Below are 20,442 nucleotides of genomic sequence, written 5' to 3'. Positions count from 1 at the left end.
TAGAGGAGCTTACAGTTTAGGAGGAGCTGAGATAGTGCTGGCAACTGTCAGTCTTCAGACAGTTAAATTTTATCTTCATCCTCAAGGCTGAGGTAGGACATGGAAATAATTGGGGTGTGTTTTCAAACTCAGGAACAAAAGAAAGTTGAATATCAGGACCGTCAAACCCTGAGAATGACAGGCAACTTGTGAGAAATTGTGTCTTTTTCATCACTTAGGAGAGAACAGTGGAAATGTAACTATATCACAAATACTAGATAACCTCACTTCATATTCTGTCTTCAAATCCTGTGACTACTGTTTTCGAAATACATCCAGAATCTAGCCACTTGCTACCACTCTGGTTCAAGCCACCACCACCTCTTGTCTGGATTATGGCAGTCTTCTAGACAGTCTCTGTATTCCCACCCTACCCTCTTTCACACTGTTCTCAAAACTCAGTGGCTAGAGTGAACCTGTGAAAAAATCAGATCATGTCACTCTGTTCAAAACCTTCAGTGGCTTCTTTTCCTGTGAAATCCTTTATGACCTAGCCTCCTGTCACCTCTTTGATCTCATCCCCAACTACTTCCTCCCCCATGGACACACTGGCCTCCTTGATATTCCTCAATTCCAGGCACTATTTCACCGCAAGGCCTTTGCAACTTGGAATCCTCCCTGCATGGAATGTTCTTCCCTCAGATATTCGCAGGACTAGTTCCCTTACTTCCTCAGGACTTAATCCAAATGTCACCTCTTCGTGAGCCCTTCCCTGGCCACTCTATTTAAAATTCTACTCCTTCATATTTCCTATAGCCCTTCTCTGCTTTATTTTTTTACTTAGCACTTAACATTATCTAATTTATTATATATTTTATTGATTTATCATGACTATAGTCTGTCTCCATCCCTAGAATAAAATTTCCACAAGTGCAGTGATTTTTGTTTGTTCACTGCTATATTCCCGCACCAAGAAGAGTGGCTGGCACATAGTAGGTCCTCAATAAATATTTGTGAATTAATGAATAAGTAGACAACAGAAAGTGTGTGCATTTTCAATGATAACTAAAATAATATAGAATTATATCAAATGGACCAATAGATGAAGAACAAATCTGCTGTGAGTTAAAACACTTGCTATAGTAATGAGCAATGAATTTGCTGCATTTGTAAGAGTAGTAATTCTTGCAACATATGTCCTAAGGAAAAAGGCTCTAAATGAACCACGCTGTTGGCTTCCTTATATACCCAGAATTCTGAAAGCTGTTTTCCAAGTTTGCTATAAATGCATCTATTACCTCTACAAATTCTAGTTTTTAAAGTCACAGTCACTGCAGTTTAAGAGCTATTTCTCAAAAAAGAAAGCCTCCTAAAAGATGTTACCAAGTCATATGTTCAGTGTCTGTGCAGTTTACTCTGAATGCTTTTACTAAAGTATGTTTAATCATATTGCCTATTTTCATTATATTTTAAGTAACCAAGATACATATTATCTTCCTCATTCCACAGGTATTTATTTATATAGAAGACACTGGGCTTGGTGTTTTTGGAGTACATAACAAAACATGATACCTATCCTCAAGGAAAGCCCTGACTAGCAGGGAAGATTTTCTATAAAATACATATATGTGTGTATATATATGTACATATATACATACATATAAAAATTAGAAAATGATGTGCATTCTAATTTCAACACTTCACTACAATTAAGAATTCCAAAAATAAACAAATTTGATGCCTCTGTAGTTAGCCTACCTGGAATATTATATCATTCTTTACTTTTATAATTATTTTTATGTTCACTCTACCAATATTTTCTTGTGGATCTTTTTTAAATATCTTTAGTGATAAGTACCATATAAAGGTATTTATCGATGTATTCAAAACATTTAAAAAATATATTCTCTGTATTATGAAGCACTCTTGCCAACAAATTCATGAATACAAAGAGTTTATCTAATTTCTTATAAAACTTGTACTGTTACCAGCTCCTTTTACTATTCCCATCTATGCAATTATTCATCCTCATCAAGCTTTCTGCATCTGCTTTGTTAATTACTGATTCGTGCTATGCCTGCTTAGTGTTTCCATTGGGTTCAGCATCTGCAGCTGTCCAGTTGGCTGCTTTTGAGTCAGCATTGTTTTTACATATCCACAAGAACAATGAACAATCTCATCTTTCTGAGAAATTTTCCTTTATACCTGTTTCTACATTAACCATTAATATTGAGACAAGATGATTGACTTAATTATGTTACTGCTCCATTTTTAGGGCACTAATTTCAAGATCAAGTTAGGAATTTGTTAAAACTGCTTTTGTTTTTATTTTTATTTATTTATTTTTCCTTTTGAGATGGAGTTTCGCTCTTTTTTTTGCTCAGGCTGGAGTGCAATGGCGCGATCTTGGCTCACTGCGACCTCTGCCTCCTGGGTTCAAGTGATTCTCCTGCCTCGGCCTCCCAAGTAGCTGGGATTACAGGCATGTGCCACCACACCCGGCTAATTTTGTATTTTTAGTAGAGACAGGGTTTCACCATGTTGGCCAGGCTGGTCTCGAACTCCTGACCTCAGGTTATCCACCCGCCTTGGCCTCACAAAGTGCTAGGATTATAGGCGTAAGCCACCGCACCTCGCCATTAAAACTGATTTTAATAATTTATGTTTATCTTTAAGGATGCCCTTCACCCTTTTTAAAGTTTCATTAAACTTAAATTTTTCAATAATAACCAAAAATGCCATTGCAGTTGTCTCACTGAGATATACTCACTTTCCTTTTATGGTCATCTTTATGTATTCTAGAAGCATTGTATTGTGGATCATTTTGATTAATGAATATCTGTAAGGATGATTTCCATTCAATTTTAGGTTTAAAATAATAGAAAAATACGTGTTTTGATAGAAATATTATTTTACTTGTAGTGGGATTGTTATGTTATAGGTAAAGAACGTATTTATTTTATTTCATTTTTTGTTGTGGGACAGGATCTCACTCTGTTGCCCAGGTTGGAGTGCAATGGTATGATCATGGTTCACTGGAGCTTCAACCTCCCAGGCTCAGGTAATCCTCTTACCTAAGCCTCAGCCTCCCAAGTAGCTGGGACTACAGGCATGTGCCACCAGGCCAGGTGAATTTTTTGTATTTTTTTGTAGAGATGGAGTGTCGCCATGTTGCCAGGCTGGTTTTGAACTCCTGGACTCAAGCAATCTGCCTGCCTCCGCCTCCCAAAATGCTGGGATTACAGATGTGAGCCACCATGCCCAGTCGATAACTATTTTTTTATTTTGTCAGTAACTTGTTTTATTAACTACTCATGTTAATCTGTATATTCTTTTTACATAGTAGAACAGATGTTGACAAATGTTTATTTACCATTCATAAGTTGATGGAGTTTTGGTATTAAAAAAGTAAGTTAAACCATCTGTGTAATAAAAGAAGATCATTTTCTTTTTAGAAAAAAAGATCAACATCCTGCTTGTTAAAGACTCAGGAGAAGTTTGATCATTTACCTTGATAGGGGATAGAGGCTAGTAAAGACCAAGAAAGAGGAAGAGAGAGATGGTAAAGCATGGACAAGGCTGCCAGAAAGTGTTGCTACTGGAAGAAAAGTATATTATTTCACTTTGGTTTTTTTTGGTTTTTGTTTTTTCCAGAGACATGGTCTCACTCTGTCACCCAGGCTGGAGTGCAGTGGCGTGATCATAACTCCTGGGCTCAAGCGATCCTCCCAACCTGGCCTTCCAAGTAGCTGGGACCACAGGCACTTTTTGTAGAAATGGGGTCTTGCTTTGTTGCCCAGGCTGGTCTCAAATTCCTGGCCTCAAGCAATCCTCCCTCTGTAGCCTCTCAAAGTGCTGGGATTAAAGGTGTCAGCCACCATGCCCGGCCTGTAATACTTCACTTTCTATAGCAGAAGTTCAGTTCTTTGAGAGCATATCACGCTTGCAACTGAAAAAAAAAAAGTTTAATTTCTTAAAAAGAGGTTTTTATCTTATTAACAAAAAAAAGAATGAGAACATTATATTTACTTACTTGCAAGTTTCAGATGAGAAACTTAAAAAATGGGGAGGGAAGCTTCTGCAGCCTACCATTATAAAAGAACAGAGCAACTCTAGTTGCAACACCTCAGATTCTGATAAGCATTACCAGAAGACTCAGGGCAAACTGTAAACATTGTTTCTTGATTCATAAAAGAGGAGGAAAAAAAAAAAAGAAATCTAGGAAATGGTTGGTAGAATTGGTTTTTCCTTGGCTTTAAAAAAAATTTCAGCCAAGTTTGAATGCTTTCAGGATGTCTATATCAAGAGAATGGAATGTTTTGCAGCATGTCTATATTCAGGAGAATGAAAAGCATTAAGTAGAAGCCAAATAAAAGAATGCTTTGTGAAACGCCTCTGCTTTTTTACCTCAATGAAAATAGAACAGCACAAAAACCCTGGGGAACACTGTGATTTTATATGTGTGTAAATGATGTTTTTGATGTTTGTTGGAAATGATTAAGGAAGGAAGGATGTTTTTTAATCAGCCAAAAAGATACTGCTCTTAATTACATTTTGGAGAAACCAAGATGTGCATTAACTTACTCCTTCCACAGATATTTAAGTTCCTATTATATACAAGGTAAAAAGATGATGAAAAAGATATGAAAACTACCTTCAAAGAACTTACTGATGGTATGTACATACATATGTAAAAATGATGGCTGGGCATGGTGGCTCACGCCTGTAATCCCAACACTTTGGGAGGCCAAGGCGGGAGGATCACCTGAGGTCAGAAGTTCGAGACCATCCTGGCCAACATGGTGAAACCCTGTCTGTACTAAAAATTCAAAAATTAGCCGGCTGTGGTGGTGCATGCCTGTAGTCCCAGCTACTCGGGAGGCTGAGGCAGGAGGATCACTTGAATCCCGGGGGTGGAGGTTGCAGTGAGCCAAGATGGTGCCACTGCACTCCAGCCTGGGCAACAGAGCAAGACTTCATCTAAAAAAACAAAAAAGGCAATAAAAATGATGTACATGCATCAATCAGTCCTTTAGCATATATGACAGGGATGCTGGGGTAAGTAAATCAGAGTCCCAGTTCTCATAGAACTTACACTGGGAGAAAAAAACAACCACCAAGTTAACAAATGATATAATTTCAGATACAGATAGGTGCTATGGAGCACGGCAAATCAGTAAAGTATGCTAGACAGTAGGTAACTTGGAGTGATCAGGGAAGGCCTCTGAGAAAGTACCTTTGAGCTAAGACTTGAAGAACAAATGTCAGCCACTTGAAGAATAAGAGTCGGAATTTTTAGGGGACAAGCGATCTAGGCAAAGGAATTGCAAAGCCAGAAGCCCTGAGAGAAGAATAATTTGGCTGATCCTGGACCCACATGAAGGTCAGTATGATTGAAGTCTAGTAGGCTGGGGGAAAGCAGGTAGGAGAAGAGAGGTAGGCAGGGGCCAGGGAAGGGAGTTTAGACTTTATTCTTTATTTTTAAAAATTTTTTTGTAGAGATGGGGGTCTCACTGTGTTGCCTAGACTAGTCTGGGACTCTTGGCCTCAAGCAGTCCTCCCCCACGACCTCCCAAAGTGCCAGTATTACAGGAGTGAGCTACCACACCCAGCCTAGTTTCAATATTATTCCAAGTGCAATCAGAAGCAACTGGAGGATTTTTTTTTTCTTTTTTGAGATGGAGTCTTGCTCTGTTGCCCAGGCTGGAGTGCAGTGGCACGATCTCAGCTCACTGCAACTTCTGCCTCCCGGGTTCAAGCGATTCTCCTGCCTCAGCCTCCCAAGTAGCTGGGACTACAGGCGCCAGCTAGTTTTTTGTATTTTTTAGTAAAGACAGGGTTTCACCGTGTTAGCCAGGATGGTCTTGATCTCCTGACCTCGTGATCCACCTGCCTTAGCCTCCCAAAGTGCTGGAATTTGGCATTTTTATATATATATAAATATATATATATATATATATATATATATATAACATATATATATATATATATTATATTTTTTTTTTTTTTTCTGTCACCCAGGCTGACAAGATCATGGCTCACTGCAGCCTCCACCTCCTGGGCTGAAGTGATCCACCACGCAAGGATAATTTTTTTTTTTTTTTTTGGTAGAGACAAGGTCTCATTATGTTGCCCAGGCTGGTTTTGAACTCTTGGACTCAAGTGATCCTCCTGCCTCGCCCTCCCAAAGTGCTGGGATTATAGGCATGAGCTACTGCACCTGGCCCACTGGAGGATTTTAAACAGTGCAGTGACATGACATGATTTATGTTTTTAGAAGCTTGCCTTGGCATCTCTGAGGAGATTTAATAATATCTTGAACGTTTTTAAGTTCTAAGAACAAGATTCAAAAACCCCGAAGACTTCTTTCTTTTTTTCTTTAATTTTTTTTTTATTATACTTTAAGTTCTAGGGTGCATGGGCACAACATGCAGGTTTGTTACATACGCATACATGTGCCATGTTGGTTTGCTGCACCCATTAACTCATCATTTACATTAGGTATTTCTCCTAATGCTATCCATCCCCCTGCCCCCAACCCCACAACAGGCCCCAGTGTGTGACATTCCCCACCCTGTGTCCAAGTGTTCTCATTGTTCAATTCCCACCTATAAGTGAGAACATGCGGTGTTTGGTTTTCTGTCCTTGGGATAGTTTGCTCAGAATAATGGTTTCCAGCTTCATCCATGTCCCCACAAAGGACATGAACTCATCCTTTTTATGGCTGCATAGTATTCCATGGTGTATATGTGCCACATTTTCTTAATCCAGTCTATCATTGACGGACATTTGGGGTTGGTTCCAAGTCTTTGCTATTGTGAATAGTGCCGCAATAAACATATGTGTGCGTGTGTCCTTATAGTAGCATGATTTATAATCCTTTGGGTATATACCCAGTAATGGGATGGCTGGGTCAAATTGTATTTCTAGTTCTAGATCCTTGAGGAATCGCCACACTGTCTTCCACAATGGTTGAACTAGTTTACACTCCCACCAACAGTGTAAAAGCGTTCCTATTTCTCCACATCCCCTCCAGCACCTGTTGTTTCCTGACTTTTTAATGATCACCATTCTAACTGGTGTGAGGTGCTATCTCATGGTGATTTTGATTTGCATTTCTCTGATGACCAGTGATGATGAGCATTTTTTCATGTGTCGAAGGCCTTTTCTGCATCTATTGAGATAATCATGTGGTTTTTGTTGTTGGTTCTGTTTATGTGATGGATTACGTTTATTGATTTGCGTATGTTGAAGCAGCCTTGTATCCCAGGGATGAAGCCAACTTCATCTTAGTGGATAAGCTTTTTGATGTGCTGCTGGATTCGGTTTGCCAGTATTTTATTGAGGATTTTTGCATCAATGTTCATCAGAGATATTGGTCTAAAATTCTCTTTTTTTGTTGTGTCTCTGCCAGGCTTTGGTATCAGGATGATGCTGGCCTCATAAAATGAGTTAGGGAGGATTCCCTCTTTTTCTACTGATTGAGATAGTTTCAGAAGGAATGGTACCAGCTCCTCTTTGTACCTCTGGTAGAATTCGGCTGTGAATCTGTCTGGTCCTGGACTTTTTTTGGTTGATAGGCTATTAATTATTGCCTTAATTTAAGAGCCAGTTATTAGTCTATTCAGGGATTCAACTTCTTCCTGGTTTAGTCTTGGGAGGGTGTATGTGTCGAGGAATTTATCCATTTCTTCTAGATTTTCTAGTCTATTTGCTTAGAGATGTTTATAGTATTCTTTGATGGTAGTTTGTATTTCTGTGGGATCAGTGGTGATATCCCCTTTATCATTTTGTATTGCATCTATTTGATTATTCTCTCTTTTCTTCTTTATTAGTCTTGCTAGCGGTTTGTCAATTTTGTTGATCTTTTCAAAAAGCCAGCTCCTGGATTCATTGATTTTTTGAAGGGTTTTTTGTGTCTCTATGTCCTTCAGTTCTGCTCTGATCTTAGTTATTTCTTGCCTCCTGCTAGCTTTTGAATTTGTTTGCGCTTGCTTCTCTAGTTCTTTTAATTGTGATGTTAGGGTGTCAATTTTAGATCTTTCCTGCTTTCTCTTGTGGGCATTTAGTACTATAAATTTCCCTCTACACACTGCTTTAAATATATCCCAGAGATTCTGGTATGTTGTGTCTTTGTTCTCATTGGTTTCAAAGAACATCTTTATTTCTGCCTTCATTTCATTATTTACCCAGTAGTCATTCAGGAGCAGGTTGTTCAGTTTCCATGTAGTTCTGTGGTTTTGAGTGAGTTTCTTAATCCTGAGTTCTAATTTGATTGCAGTGTGGTCTGAGAGACAGTTTGTTGTGATTTCCGTTCTTTTACATTTGCTGAGGATTGCTTTACTTCCAACTATGTGGTCAATTTTGGAATAAGTGCAATGTGGTGCTGAAAATGTCTATTCTGTTGTTTTGGGGTGGAGAGTTCTGTAGATGTCTATTAGGTCTGCTTGGTGCAGAGTTGAGTTCAACTCCTGGATATCCTTGTTAACCTTCTGTCTCGTTGATCTGTCTAATATTGACAGTGGGGTGTTAAAGTCTCCCATTATTATTGTGTGGGAGTCTAAGTCTCTCTGTAGGTCTTGAAGTACTTGCTTTATGAATCTGGGTGCTCCTGTATTGGGTGCATGTATATTTAGGATAGTTAGCTTTTCTTGTTGAATTGATCCCTTTACCATTATGTTATGGCCTTCTTTGTCTCTTTTGATCTTTGTTGGTTTAAAGTCTGTTTTATCAGAGACTAGGATTGCAAACCCTGCTTTTTTTTTTTTTTTTGCTTTCCATTTGCTTGGTGGATCTTCCTCCATCCCTTTATTTTGAGCTTATGTTTGTCTCTGCATTTGAGATGGGTCTCCTGTATACAGCACACTGATGGGTCTTGACTCTTTATCCAATTTGCCAGTCTGTGTCTTTTAATTGGGGCATTTAGCCCATTTACATTTAAGGTTAATATTGTTACGTGTGAATTTGATCCTGTCATTATGATGTTAGCTGGTTATTTTGCCCACTAGTTGATGCAGTTTCTTCCTGGCATCAATGGTCTTTACAATTTGGCATGTGTTTGCAGTGGCTGGTACCGGTTGTTCCTTTCCACATTTAGTGCTTCCTTCAGGAGCTGTTGTAAGGCAGGCCTGGTGGTGACAAAATTTCTCAGCATTTGTTTGTTTATAAAGGATTTTATTTCTCCTTCACTTATGAAGCTTAGTTTGGCTGGATATGAAATTCTGGGTTGAAAATTCTTTTCTTTAAGAATGTTCAATATTGGCTCCCACTCTCTTCTGGCTTGTAGAATTTCTGCTGAGAGATCAATGGTTAGTCTGATGGGCTTCCCTTTGTGGGTAACCCGACCTTTCTTTCTGGCTGCCCTTAACATTTTTTGCTTCATTTCAACCTTGGTGAATCTGACAATTATGTGTCTCGGGGTTTCTCTTCTCAAGGAGTATCTTTGTGGTGTTCTCTGTATTTCCTGAACTTAAATGTTGGCCTGCCTTGCTAGGTTGGGGAAGTTCTCCTGGATAATATCCTGGAGAGTGTTTTCCAGCTTGGTTCCATTCTCCTTATCACTTTCAGGTACACCAATCAAACATAGATATGTTTTTTTCACATAGTCCCATATTTCTTGGAGGCTTTGTTCATTTCTTTTTACTGTTTTTTCTCTCAATTTCTCTTCTCACTTCATTTCATTCATTTGATATTCAATCACTGATACCCTTTCTTCACTTGATTGAATCAGCTATTGAAGCTTGTGCATGCATCATGTAGTTCTCATGCCATGGTTTTCAGTTCCATCAAGTCATTTAAGTTCTTCTCTGCACTCTTTATTTTAGTTAGCCATTCGTCTAATGTTTTTTCAAGGTTTTTAGCTTCCTTGCAATGGGTTCAAACATCCTCCTTTAGCTTGGAGAAGTTCGTTATTACCGACCTTCTGAAACCTACTTCTATCAACTCATCAAAGTCATTCTCTGTCCAACTTTGTTCCATTGCTGGCGAGGAGCTGTGATCTTTTAGAGGAGAAGAGGCGCTCTGGTTTTTAGAATTTTCAGCTTTTCTGCTCTAGTTTCTCCCTATCTTTGTGGTTTTATCTACCTTTAGTCTTTGATTATGGTGACCTACAGATGGGGTTTTGGTGTGGATGTCCTTTTTGTTGATGTTCATGCTATTCCTTTCTGTTTGTTAGTTTTCTTTCTAACAGTCAGGCCCCTCAGCTGCAGGTCTGTTGGAGTTTGCTGGAGGTCCACTCCAGACCCTGTTTGCCTGGGTATCACCAGCTGAGGCTGCAGAACAGCAAATACTGCAGAACAGCAAATACTGCTGCCTGATCCTTCCTCTGGAAGCTTTGTCTCAGAGGGGCATCCGGCTGTATGAAGTGTCAGTTGGCCCCTACTGGGAGGTGTCTCCCAGTTAGGCTACATGGGGGTCAGGGACCCACTTGAGGAGGCAGTCTGTCCATTCTCAGAGCTCAAACACCATGCTGGGAGAACCACTACTCTCTTCAGAGCTGTCAGACAGGGATGTTTAAGTCTGCAGAAGTTTCTGCTGCCTTTTGTTCGGCTCTGCCCTGCCCCCAGAGTTGGAGTCTACAGAGGCAGACAGGCCTCCTTGAGGTGTGGTGGGCTCCACCCAGTTCGAGCTTCCTGGCTGCTTTGTTTACCTACGCAAGCCTCAGCAATGGCAGATGCCCCTTCCCCAGCCAGGCTGCCACCTCACAGTTCTATCTCAGACTGCTGTGTTAGCAGTGAGCAAGGCCTCATGGGCGTGGGACCTGCTGAGCCAGGCATGGGATATAATCTCCTGGTGTGCATTTGCTAAGACCATTGGAGAAGCTCAGTAGTTGGGTGGCAGTGTCCCAATTTTCCTGGTACATACTGTCACAGCTGCCCTTGGCTAGGAAAGGGAAATCCCCCGACCCCTTGCACTTCCCGGGTGAGGTGATGCCCTGCCCTGCTTCGGCTTGCCCTCTGTGGGCTGCACCCACTGTCCAACCAGTCCCAGTGAGATGAACCAGGTACCTCAGTTGGAAATGCAGAAATCACCCATCTTCTCCATCAATCATGCTGGGAGCTGCAGACCAGAGCTCTTCCTATTCGGCCATCTTGGAATGAACCCCACTACCTGGATGGAATTTTTAAGTCAGTGGGGCAGATGAGATCACCTGGGGAGTGTAGGAGAATTTAGAGTTCTCAGTCATTTGGTTATGGGGCAGAGGAATAAGAACCCACAAGGCTTTATCTTTCTTTCTATCCTTCTATGTGTACATATAAAGTAACGTATATGACCATGTAACTATAACTATGCATGTGTGTGTCTCTGTGTGTATGTGTGTGTGTATATATATATATATACACACATATATACACATATGACTTTTTTTTCTGAACTGTTTTAAGAGTAGCTTGTAGACATGATATCCTTTTCCCCCTAAACACTTCAGAGTATGTATGTATATGTGTAAATATATATAAGTATATGTGTATATGTACAGTCATGTGTCACTTACTGATGGGGATATGTTCTGAGAAAAATGTGTCACTAGGTGATTTTGTCATTGTGGGAACATCATGGAATGTACTTACATAAAACTAGATGGTGTAGCCTATTGCTCCTAGTCTGCAAACCTGTATAGTATGTTACTATAATGAATACTGGAGGTAATTGTAACACAATGGTAAGTACACACACACACACACACAGTGAGAGAGGGAGAGAATATAAAGCCAAAGTAGTAAAATGTTACTATACTGGGAATCTGAATGATTCCTGGAATCCAGGAATCTTTGTTCCACTTTTGCTCTCTCTCTCTATGTGTGTACATGTAAACCTTTCACAACTTTTCTGTAAGTCTGAAATAATGGCAAAATAAAGTGGTGCAAATTGAGTACTGAGGTGGAAGATGACCTCACTTTGGACTAGGTAAGAAATCTTGTAAGATATAATATTCAGCTGGATTTGTATTTAGAAATTCAAAGGTGATGGGCAGGACATTTTGGTAGTGGGAGTAGGATGAGCATGCCATAGAGGTGGCAAATAGCAGGGTTTGTTCAGGAATGAACAGCAGGTGATTGGGTTCTCATCTCTGAGTGCTTTCCTTGGCACTGAACACTAAGCAAAGTGGGTGGTAAGGTCATTTGCAGAGAGTAAAGGGTGGGATGGGAAATGTGATTGAGACTGTGATAGGGATTCAAATGGATTCTGATTCAAATTATTCAAATGGATTCTGAGCAACATTAATGGTCCAGTGGAATAAATTTGAAGTGGAATTGGCTCAATTTCTTGTCTTTTTCTGGCAGTGTTGAGCAAGCCAGGAAAACAGAACAGTTAGAGATTAGCAAATTAAGTGCAGCAAGAAGGACAAGAGACCAAGGAGAATGGTATTAAAATAGTTTCTCTTGAGGTCTGGCTGGGAAGGAGCAAGTGAGGCTTAAAGGAGGATGGGCAGTGTTTGGGAAGAGACCCAAGAAAGGCCGATGGCAGGATCTGGAAATCTTAGACTATTCACAGTCTTGTTTCCTCATCTACTATTTTAAGGAGCTGGATTAGGTGATCTGTAAATTCCCTGACGGCTCTAAGGTTTTGTTTGAGACAAAGTCTCACTCTGTAGCCCAGGCTGAGTGCAGTGTCACGGTCTCAGCTCACCGCAACCTCCACCTCCCAGGTTCAAGCGATTCTCCTGCCTCAGCCTCCCGAGTAGCTGGGATTACAGGTACGTGTCACTGCACCCAGCTAATTTTTTTTGTATTTTTAGTAGAGACAGGGTTTCACCATGTTGGCCAGGCTGGTGGTTTTGTTTTGTTTTAAACTCCCTTTTCTCTTGGCCTCCTTTTCAAAATAGATTGAACTATGTATGAGGCATGTGGCCTCTTAGAAAAGGGTATGGTAGGAGATCGAGGTTAACACCTGGGCATAGTTATAAAGCCCAAGCTATAATATTTTCAGTTAGGGCCCAAAGCTGAAAAAGGAGAATGAACTGAAGGTTAGGACTGGAAGGGAGAGGGGAGGGGACTTGCAGGTTTAGGAGGAGTGAGAAGCAGTGAAGAAGAGACAAGGAGGCAAGATTAGAATCAGGAGACCAGGTTTGGGGTTTGAAATCTTGGAGCTGGAGCACTTCCAAGTGTTGATTGGGGCCCATGTGTGGTCATACATGTGGGTGGATGAAAAGGGAGGAGGAGATCAGTACAGTTGGAAGGTTTGAGGAATGGCAAGATCAGAGTATAGGAAGGAGGCCAGGTGCGGTGGCTCATGCCTGTAATCCCATCACTTTGGGAAGCTGAGGCAGGCGGATCACCTGAGGTCAGGGGTTTGAGACCAGCCTGGCCGACATGGTGAAACCCTGTCTTTACTGAAATACAAAAAATTAGTCAGGTATGGTGGTGGGCACCTGTAATCCCAGCTACTTGGGAGGCTGAGGCAAGAGAATCGCTTGAATCTGGGAGGCGGAGGTTGCAGTGAGCTAAAATGGTAACGCTGCACTCCAGTCTGGGTGACAGAGTGAGACTCCATCTCAAAAAAAAAAAAAAAAAAAAAAGGAAGGAGATTGAGACTGTGGTCCCGGAGAATACATCAGCAAACAGCAAACATTTCTTGAGGGCCTGTTAAGTGCCAGGCATTAATGGGACTGAGGAAAACTGGGATGGTGTCAGACTGTGAGAAGCAGGAAAGAGGAGAGTGAAAGTGGATGTCCTGAACCCCAACATTCGGAAGGATTAATGAAAGAATAAATGAACCCTGGGTCTGGAAATAGTATGTGAGGAGAAATTTTTGAAGTGTTTAGAAGATCACTAAATTCATGACAGACATCAATGGAGTGCAATAAATCTGTTACATTCTCTTGTATCAAATTTAAGAAGATTTGTGGCCTGGCGCTTTGGCTTATGCCTGTAATCTCAGCACTTTGGAAGGCCGAAGTGGGGCAGATCACCTGAGGTCAGGAGTTCAAGATCAGCCCGGCCAACATGGTCAAACCCTGTCTCTACTAAAAAAAAATAATAATAATACAAAAATTAGCCGGGCATGGTGGTGGGTGCCTGTGATCCCAGCTACTCGGGAGGCTGAGGCAGGAGAATCACTTGAACCTGGGAGGCGGAGGTTTCAGTGAGCAGAGTTATGCCACTGCACTCCAGCCTGAGTGACAGCGTCTGTCCCCCAAAAAAAAAAAAAAAGATTTGCAAAATGTCTGTTTGCATGGGAGAAAAATTTAAGATGTTATATTTGATGTTCAATAAATTGACTCTGATATTTAGGAAACACTGGCTTCTGTTATTTCTGTAATATTTAAGAGTGACTTCTTTGATATCACTAAAAATTAAGTTTTGTAAAATAGCTTTAAGAAATCTAGGTATGGAAAAGTTATTAATATAAAAAGTGTAGTGTGATAAGTACATAAAATAATTCTTACTCTTTATGAAAGGATTTACTGTGGTCCTTTAAATATGAATTATCTTAATATCCTTCTTAACCACGTGAGAAAATAAAAAGGAGATTAAAGTTGTATGCATTTTGAGATTAGTCTATTGAATAAAGGAGTTATGCCTGTAGTTGTACTGGTTTTTGGAAACAATATAATATGTTCAGAAAGCACAATATGTTTATGCTCACTCTGGAATCTGAAACATCTTCATCAATTAAACTAGAAAAAAATCTATGTGACACTAAGAGTCATTAATAGTAGAGATTAGTACCATTAATCATTAATCATGAATCGTAGAGAGTAGTAACAAGTAAAATAGCCCTTTTTTTTTTTGAGACAGAGTCTCGCTGTCGCCCAGGCTGGAGTGCAGTGGCGCGATCTCAGCTCACTGCAGGCACCGCCCCCCGGGGTTCATGCCATTCTCCTGCCTCAGCCTCCCGAGTAGCTGGGACTACAGGTGCCCACCACCTCGCCCGGCTAATTTTTTGTATTTTTAGTAGAGACGGGGTTTCACTGTGTTAGCCAGGATGGTCTCGATCTCCTGACCTCGTGATCCGCCCGCCTCGGCCTCCCAAAGTGCTGGGATTACAGGCATAAGGCACCGCGCCCGGCCAGCCCTTTTCAATAACATATAGATAACATCCTTTGCTGGTTCTTGTTTCTTCATTATAATAAATGTGTAGAACTAGAAATACCATTTGACCCAGCAATACCATTACTGGGTATACATCGAAAGGATTATAAATCATTCTACTATAAAGACACATGCACACATATGTTTATTGCGGCACCCTTCACAATAGCAAAGACTTGGAACCAACCCAAATGCCCATCAATGACAGACTAGATAAAGAAAATGTGGCACATATGTACCATGGAATACTATGCAGCCGTAAAAAGGATGAGTTCATGTCCTTTGCAGGGACATGGATGAAGCTAGAAACCATCATTCTCAGCAAACTAACACAGGAACAGAAAACCAAACACCGCATAGTCTCATTCATAAGTGGGAGTTGAACAATGAGAACACATGGACACAGAGAGGGGAACATCACACACCAAGGTCTGTAGGGGGGTGGAGAGTTAGGGGAGGGACAGCAATTGGAGAAATACCTAATATAGATGACAGGTTGATGAGTGCAGCAAACCATCATGGCACATGTATACCTATGTAACAAACCTGCACGTTCTGCACATGTACCCCAGAACTTAAAGTGTAATAATAATTTTAAAAAGTATAAAAGAAGTGACCCTTCAGCCAAATAACCTGAGGTAGAGAACTTGAGTTTAGCTCTTCTTGCCACTGCCTTATGATTAGATCTTGGCCTTTTCTCTCCCTGTAAAAATAAAAAGATTTGTGTTATTGTATTACTTTGTGAATTAGGTATGAATAGTCTAAAATTTTAAAAATTAAATACAAATAGTATTTTAAGAAGTATAAAAATAGTATAAAATATAAAATACAAATGTGTGTGACTGTATTTTGAAAAATTAACTGTAAATATACAGCATTTGGAGGGTCTTTGTTGCAGTCCTGCTTTCAAATTTTTGTGTTTTTCAGCCTTTTTATCAGGAATTTTATCTGCAAAAGACATAATTATTATTTCCTTTGTTTAAAAGAGCAGGTCTTGGAGCAAATTCTCATTTTCCAGGGCTATCTTTAATCTCTAGTTATTTCTACTTCAGACTCTTGTTTCTATTCTTAAATTAATGTATTATGTTGTGGTTTTTATTTAAATAACTTGGGAAGTTTTGTGTTTTATTTAAATAAGTAGGGAAGACACTTTTGATGATTTAGGCCAATTCCTTAGCCTCTTTGCATCTCAGTTTTCCCATCTCTAAAATAGGAATAAGAGTTATTCTTATATTCATTTATTTAACAAGTATCTACTGCACTCATGTGCCAGAAGGTGCTGGGTTACAGCTATAAACAAGTCCCTGCACTGCCATAGCTTACACTCTAGTAGGAAGGCCTAGATAATTAACATAAATACATAACTAAAATAATGTCAGATAGTGGCAAATGTGATGAAGAAGTCAGAGTAATAGAATGGAAAGTGATTGGTGGGCAGAGAAGATGGGGGTGGCCACCTGATCAAAGAAGTCCTCTTTCAGGAGGTAGCACATGCAAGTTTAGGCCCAACTAATGAGGAGCAGACTTGCTAAATCTAGAGGAAGAGTGTCCAGGCAGTGGAAAGTCCTTGAGGCAGGAAGAAATTTGGCATTTTTTATGATCAGAAAAAAGGCCTGAAGCTGGAGCCTAGTGAAAAAGAAAAAAGGAAAGTATTGTGATGTTAGGAGAACTAGGTTATTCGGAGAGGCAGGTAGGTTCCAGATCATGCATGGCCTTGTAGGTATGATAAGGTATTATTAGATATCATTTTAATTGCAACGAAAGACATAGAGCAGCTCCAAACAAGGAATTGACACTGCAAAATTTACATTTGAAAAAGATCCCTCTCTATAAATAAATTACTAAAACTAAAAAGATCAGCAACAACAAAGATACGTAGGAATAAATTTAACAAAAGTTTACAGATTTTTATGTAAGTTTGTTATAGACATTTTTAGCAGGTATAATGAAGATATACCATGCTCATAAATGGGTAGCATTGCTGTCACAAGGATGTGAATTCTTTCCAAATTATGTGATAAATTCAGTGCAATTTGAATTAAAAATCAGAAGACGATTTTCTTTTATTTTTGGAGCTTGAGAATCTGACCCTAAAATTCATGTGGAAGAACAATGAGGCAAAATAATCCAAGTTGAATTGGAATTTGCCCTACCAGATGTCAACATTTATAACTAATATAGTGTGATATTGGGAGAGGAATAGACAGACCAGTAGAACAGAATAGAGCCCGACATAGACCTATCTGTACATAAAAAGCTGAGGCTGAACATGGTGGCTTACACCTGTAATCCCAGCACTTTGGAAGGCCAAGGTGGGAGGATCATTTGAGGCCAGGAGTTGGAGATCAGCCTGGGCAACAAAGTGAGATCCTGTTTCTACAAAAAATTTTAAAAATTAGCGGGGTGTGGTGGCATGCACCTGTTGTCCCAGATACTTGGAAGGCCGAGATGGGAAGATGGCTTGAGGCTAGGAATTTGAAGCTGCAGTGAGCTATGAGTATGCTATATGCACTCCAGCCCAGGTGACAGAGCAAGACCCTATTTCAAAAAATAAAATAAAATAAAATAAAATAAAATAAAGGAAGAACAGTTGGGCAGGCACAGTGGCTCATGCCTATAATCCCAGCACTTTGGGAGGTCTAGTTGGGTGGATCACTTGTGGCCAGGAGTTTGAGACCAGCCTGGCCAACATGGGGAAACCCCAACTCTACTAAAAACTAGCCGGACGTGGTGGCATATGCCTGTTGTCGCAGCTACTCGGTAGGCTGAGGCAGGAGAATCAGTTGAACCCGGGAGGCGGAGGTTGCAGTGAGCCGAGATCAGGCCACTGGACTCCAGCATTGGCGAAAGAGCGAGACACTGTCAGGGAAAAAAAAAGAAAGTTGATATATGATAAAAGTGGCATTACAGGTCAATGAGAGAAAAGATGGGCAATTTAATAACTGCTGCTAAGACAACTGATTATCCATACAAAAAACAAGATCAATCCAGATAGTTTAAAGACAAAAGCATGAAAAGCCATACTTTAAAATATTTAGAAGAAAGTACAGCAGAACATCTTTATTATCTCAGGGTATGGAAGGATTTCTTAAGGCATAAAAAACACAAACCCTAAAGAAAAATATATATGGTATATGTGTATGTGTATGTGTGTATGTGTGTGTGTGTGTGTCATTAGTTATATTAAACACTTCTGTACATATGAAACATCATAAAGTAAAAAGACAAGCCACAAACCAAAAAATTGGCAAACCAAAAAAACCAACAAAGTTTATTTTCCCAGAAAATAGTAAACAACCAACAAAAACCCTATGAAGCCATAAGAAAAAGGCAAATAATTGCACAGAAAAATGGTCAAGGATATAAAGTTGAAAATCACAGAAAAAGAAAATTGGAAGTCCAATAAAAACAAAATCATGTTCACCTTCACTAGTGATAAGAGAAAGGCACTCAAACAAGAATGGCAAAATTTAAAATGTATCCACATATTGGGGAGGAACTAGAGCAGCAGCCGGGGCATATACTACTGACTGGAGTGTCATTTGTTATGACCATTTTGAAGAGCAGTTTATTTTTAATATCTGGAATAATATTCCTAGGTATATTGCTCTACAGAAAGTTTTGCATGTGCATGTAAAGGATAGTCATGGCGTCAAGGGATCTTTGGAATGAAAAACTGGAAATAAGCTAAATGTCCATTAACAGGATAATGGGTACATAAATTACAAGTATATTTGTATAATAGAATTTAGCAGTGAACATGAATGAAATGCAGCTATAGTTATTAGTGAGGATAAATCCCATAAAGATATTATTGGGCCAGAAAAAGTTGCAGAAAGACTTACATTCTGCAAATAAAATTTATATATAAAACACTAGATATTGTTATGGATATATATGTAGATGTGATAAAAGTATACATATTTCTATGGGAATGATAAACATCAAATCAAGATAGTTTTACCCCGGAAGAGTGGGAAGATGAATGAGAATAGGAAGGGACACACAGGAGACTTCACTTACATGTGGGATGTTTTATATTTTTTTAAGCTAGGTGGCTGGTATATGGTTATGTTTTATTATTCACATCTTTATTGTATTTCATAACATAATTTTTTTGTTTTCAAATTTTTTTGTTATTTGTTATATAACACAATTTTTAAAAAGATAAAAATCATTCTAGCCTAGAAACTGAAGAATGAACTACTGGGGGTTAAGAATGAAAGGAGGTATGGTAGGAGACAATTGTAGTACCCTAGGAGATTACACTTGAATATCTACCATAGTTTCTGGCATATAGTAGGTGTTTCAGTCTTAGGAGTTATTTAATTGTGATGGTTGCCATTATTACTATCATCATCATTATCAAGGTAGAAACCAAAGACATAGTGGGATGGTGAGGGAAGATACACTAAATGTTGTGAGTAGCTATCTTATGCTAGATGCTTTACCTCTTTTAGTCTTAACTAGAATCTAGTTGAAGTAGATACAAAGAAACTAAGGCTCATAGAAGTGATAGCCAGAAGGCACAACGGCTACATAAATTTCTAATGACTCATTTTCCAACGTTGTTTAAAACACGCATACACACATAGGCACGCCCCAAATACATACACCCCTTTCCTGTCACACTTGAAAAAAATTCAAGTATCTTTTTCCTTTGTTCATAAGTAACACATTCTGGGTTAAATATTAATAATTCCGTATACTACACACTTGGACAGTGTCTTATTACTTATTATGGAATATTTTTGGATTTTGTCTCTCCATTTTTCATCTGCCCCGCCTAACAACTCTGAGGAAATCAGGGCAGATGATTATTCCTGTTACACAGATGAGTAAACTAAAACACAAACAGGCTAAATCAGAAGTTCTTGGCCTGGTGTCCATGAACTTCACAAAATCCTGTTAAATAGTTTATGATTAAATGGTCATTTTTCTAGATAGAGGGTCAGTCTTAATATATTTTCAAAGGAGTCCATGACTCCCCACAAAGGTTAAAAAAAAAAAAAAATCCATGGGTTAACCGATTTGGCTAACTAGGTGGAGCCCTGACCCCAAGCAATATTTCCCTTACCCTTTGCCCTGATTTCGGTCACGTACAATTTATCATACAAAAATTCAAATTAAAAATATTAGTAAATACTTTTTGTAATGTTGACTGACTGCTAAGATGGACATATTATTAAACATATTGAAACCACTTAGTTGGGAGGAATAGTTCTGTTTTGTTCAGCTCATGGACAGTCACTCTTAACTTTTCAGATGAACAAATCAAGAACTGTCATCTTTGCCTGCACAGACTTGTTATAGAAGAAATGAATCTGATACAAAAATCATGTAACCTATCTTACAATTTGGAGTACTCTACAAAGATTAAGCAGGAGACACAGCCTTAGCTAGTGTGGAAAACGGATCATGAGCTGAG

At 39.4% G+C, this 20,442-nt stretch overlaps 1 protein-coding gene across 1 annotated transcript in view; it reads right to left on the bottom strand.

The window, feature by feature from the left end:
* The window catches only part of MATCAP2 (microtubule associated tyrosine carboxypeptidase 2), a 65,814-nt gene that overhangs the window by 44,047 nt on the left and 1,325 nt on the right, over positions 1 to 20,442 (bottom strand). Inside the window, exon 2 of the mRNA XM_032758323.2 lies at positions 15,648 to 15,717. Within this exon, the coding sequence (XP_032614214.1) occupies positions 15,648 to 15,717 (70 nt within the window). The remainder of the gene's footprint in view (positions 1 to 15,647; positions 15,718 to 20,442) is intronic.

The sequence above is a fragment of the Hylobates moloch genome, unplaced genomic scaffold (assembly GCF_009828535.3).
Source record: "Hylobates moloch isolate HMO894 unplaced genomic scaffold, HMol_V3 SCAFFOLD_1, whole genome shotgun sequence".
Classification (NCBI taxonomy): Eukaryota; Metazoa; Chordata; class Mammalia; order Primates; family Hylobatidae; genus Hylobates; species Hylobates moloch.
This window is presented reverse-complemented; position numbering and strand designations above follow the sequence as displayed.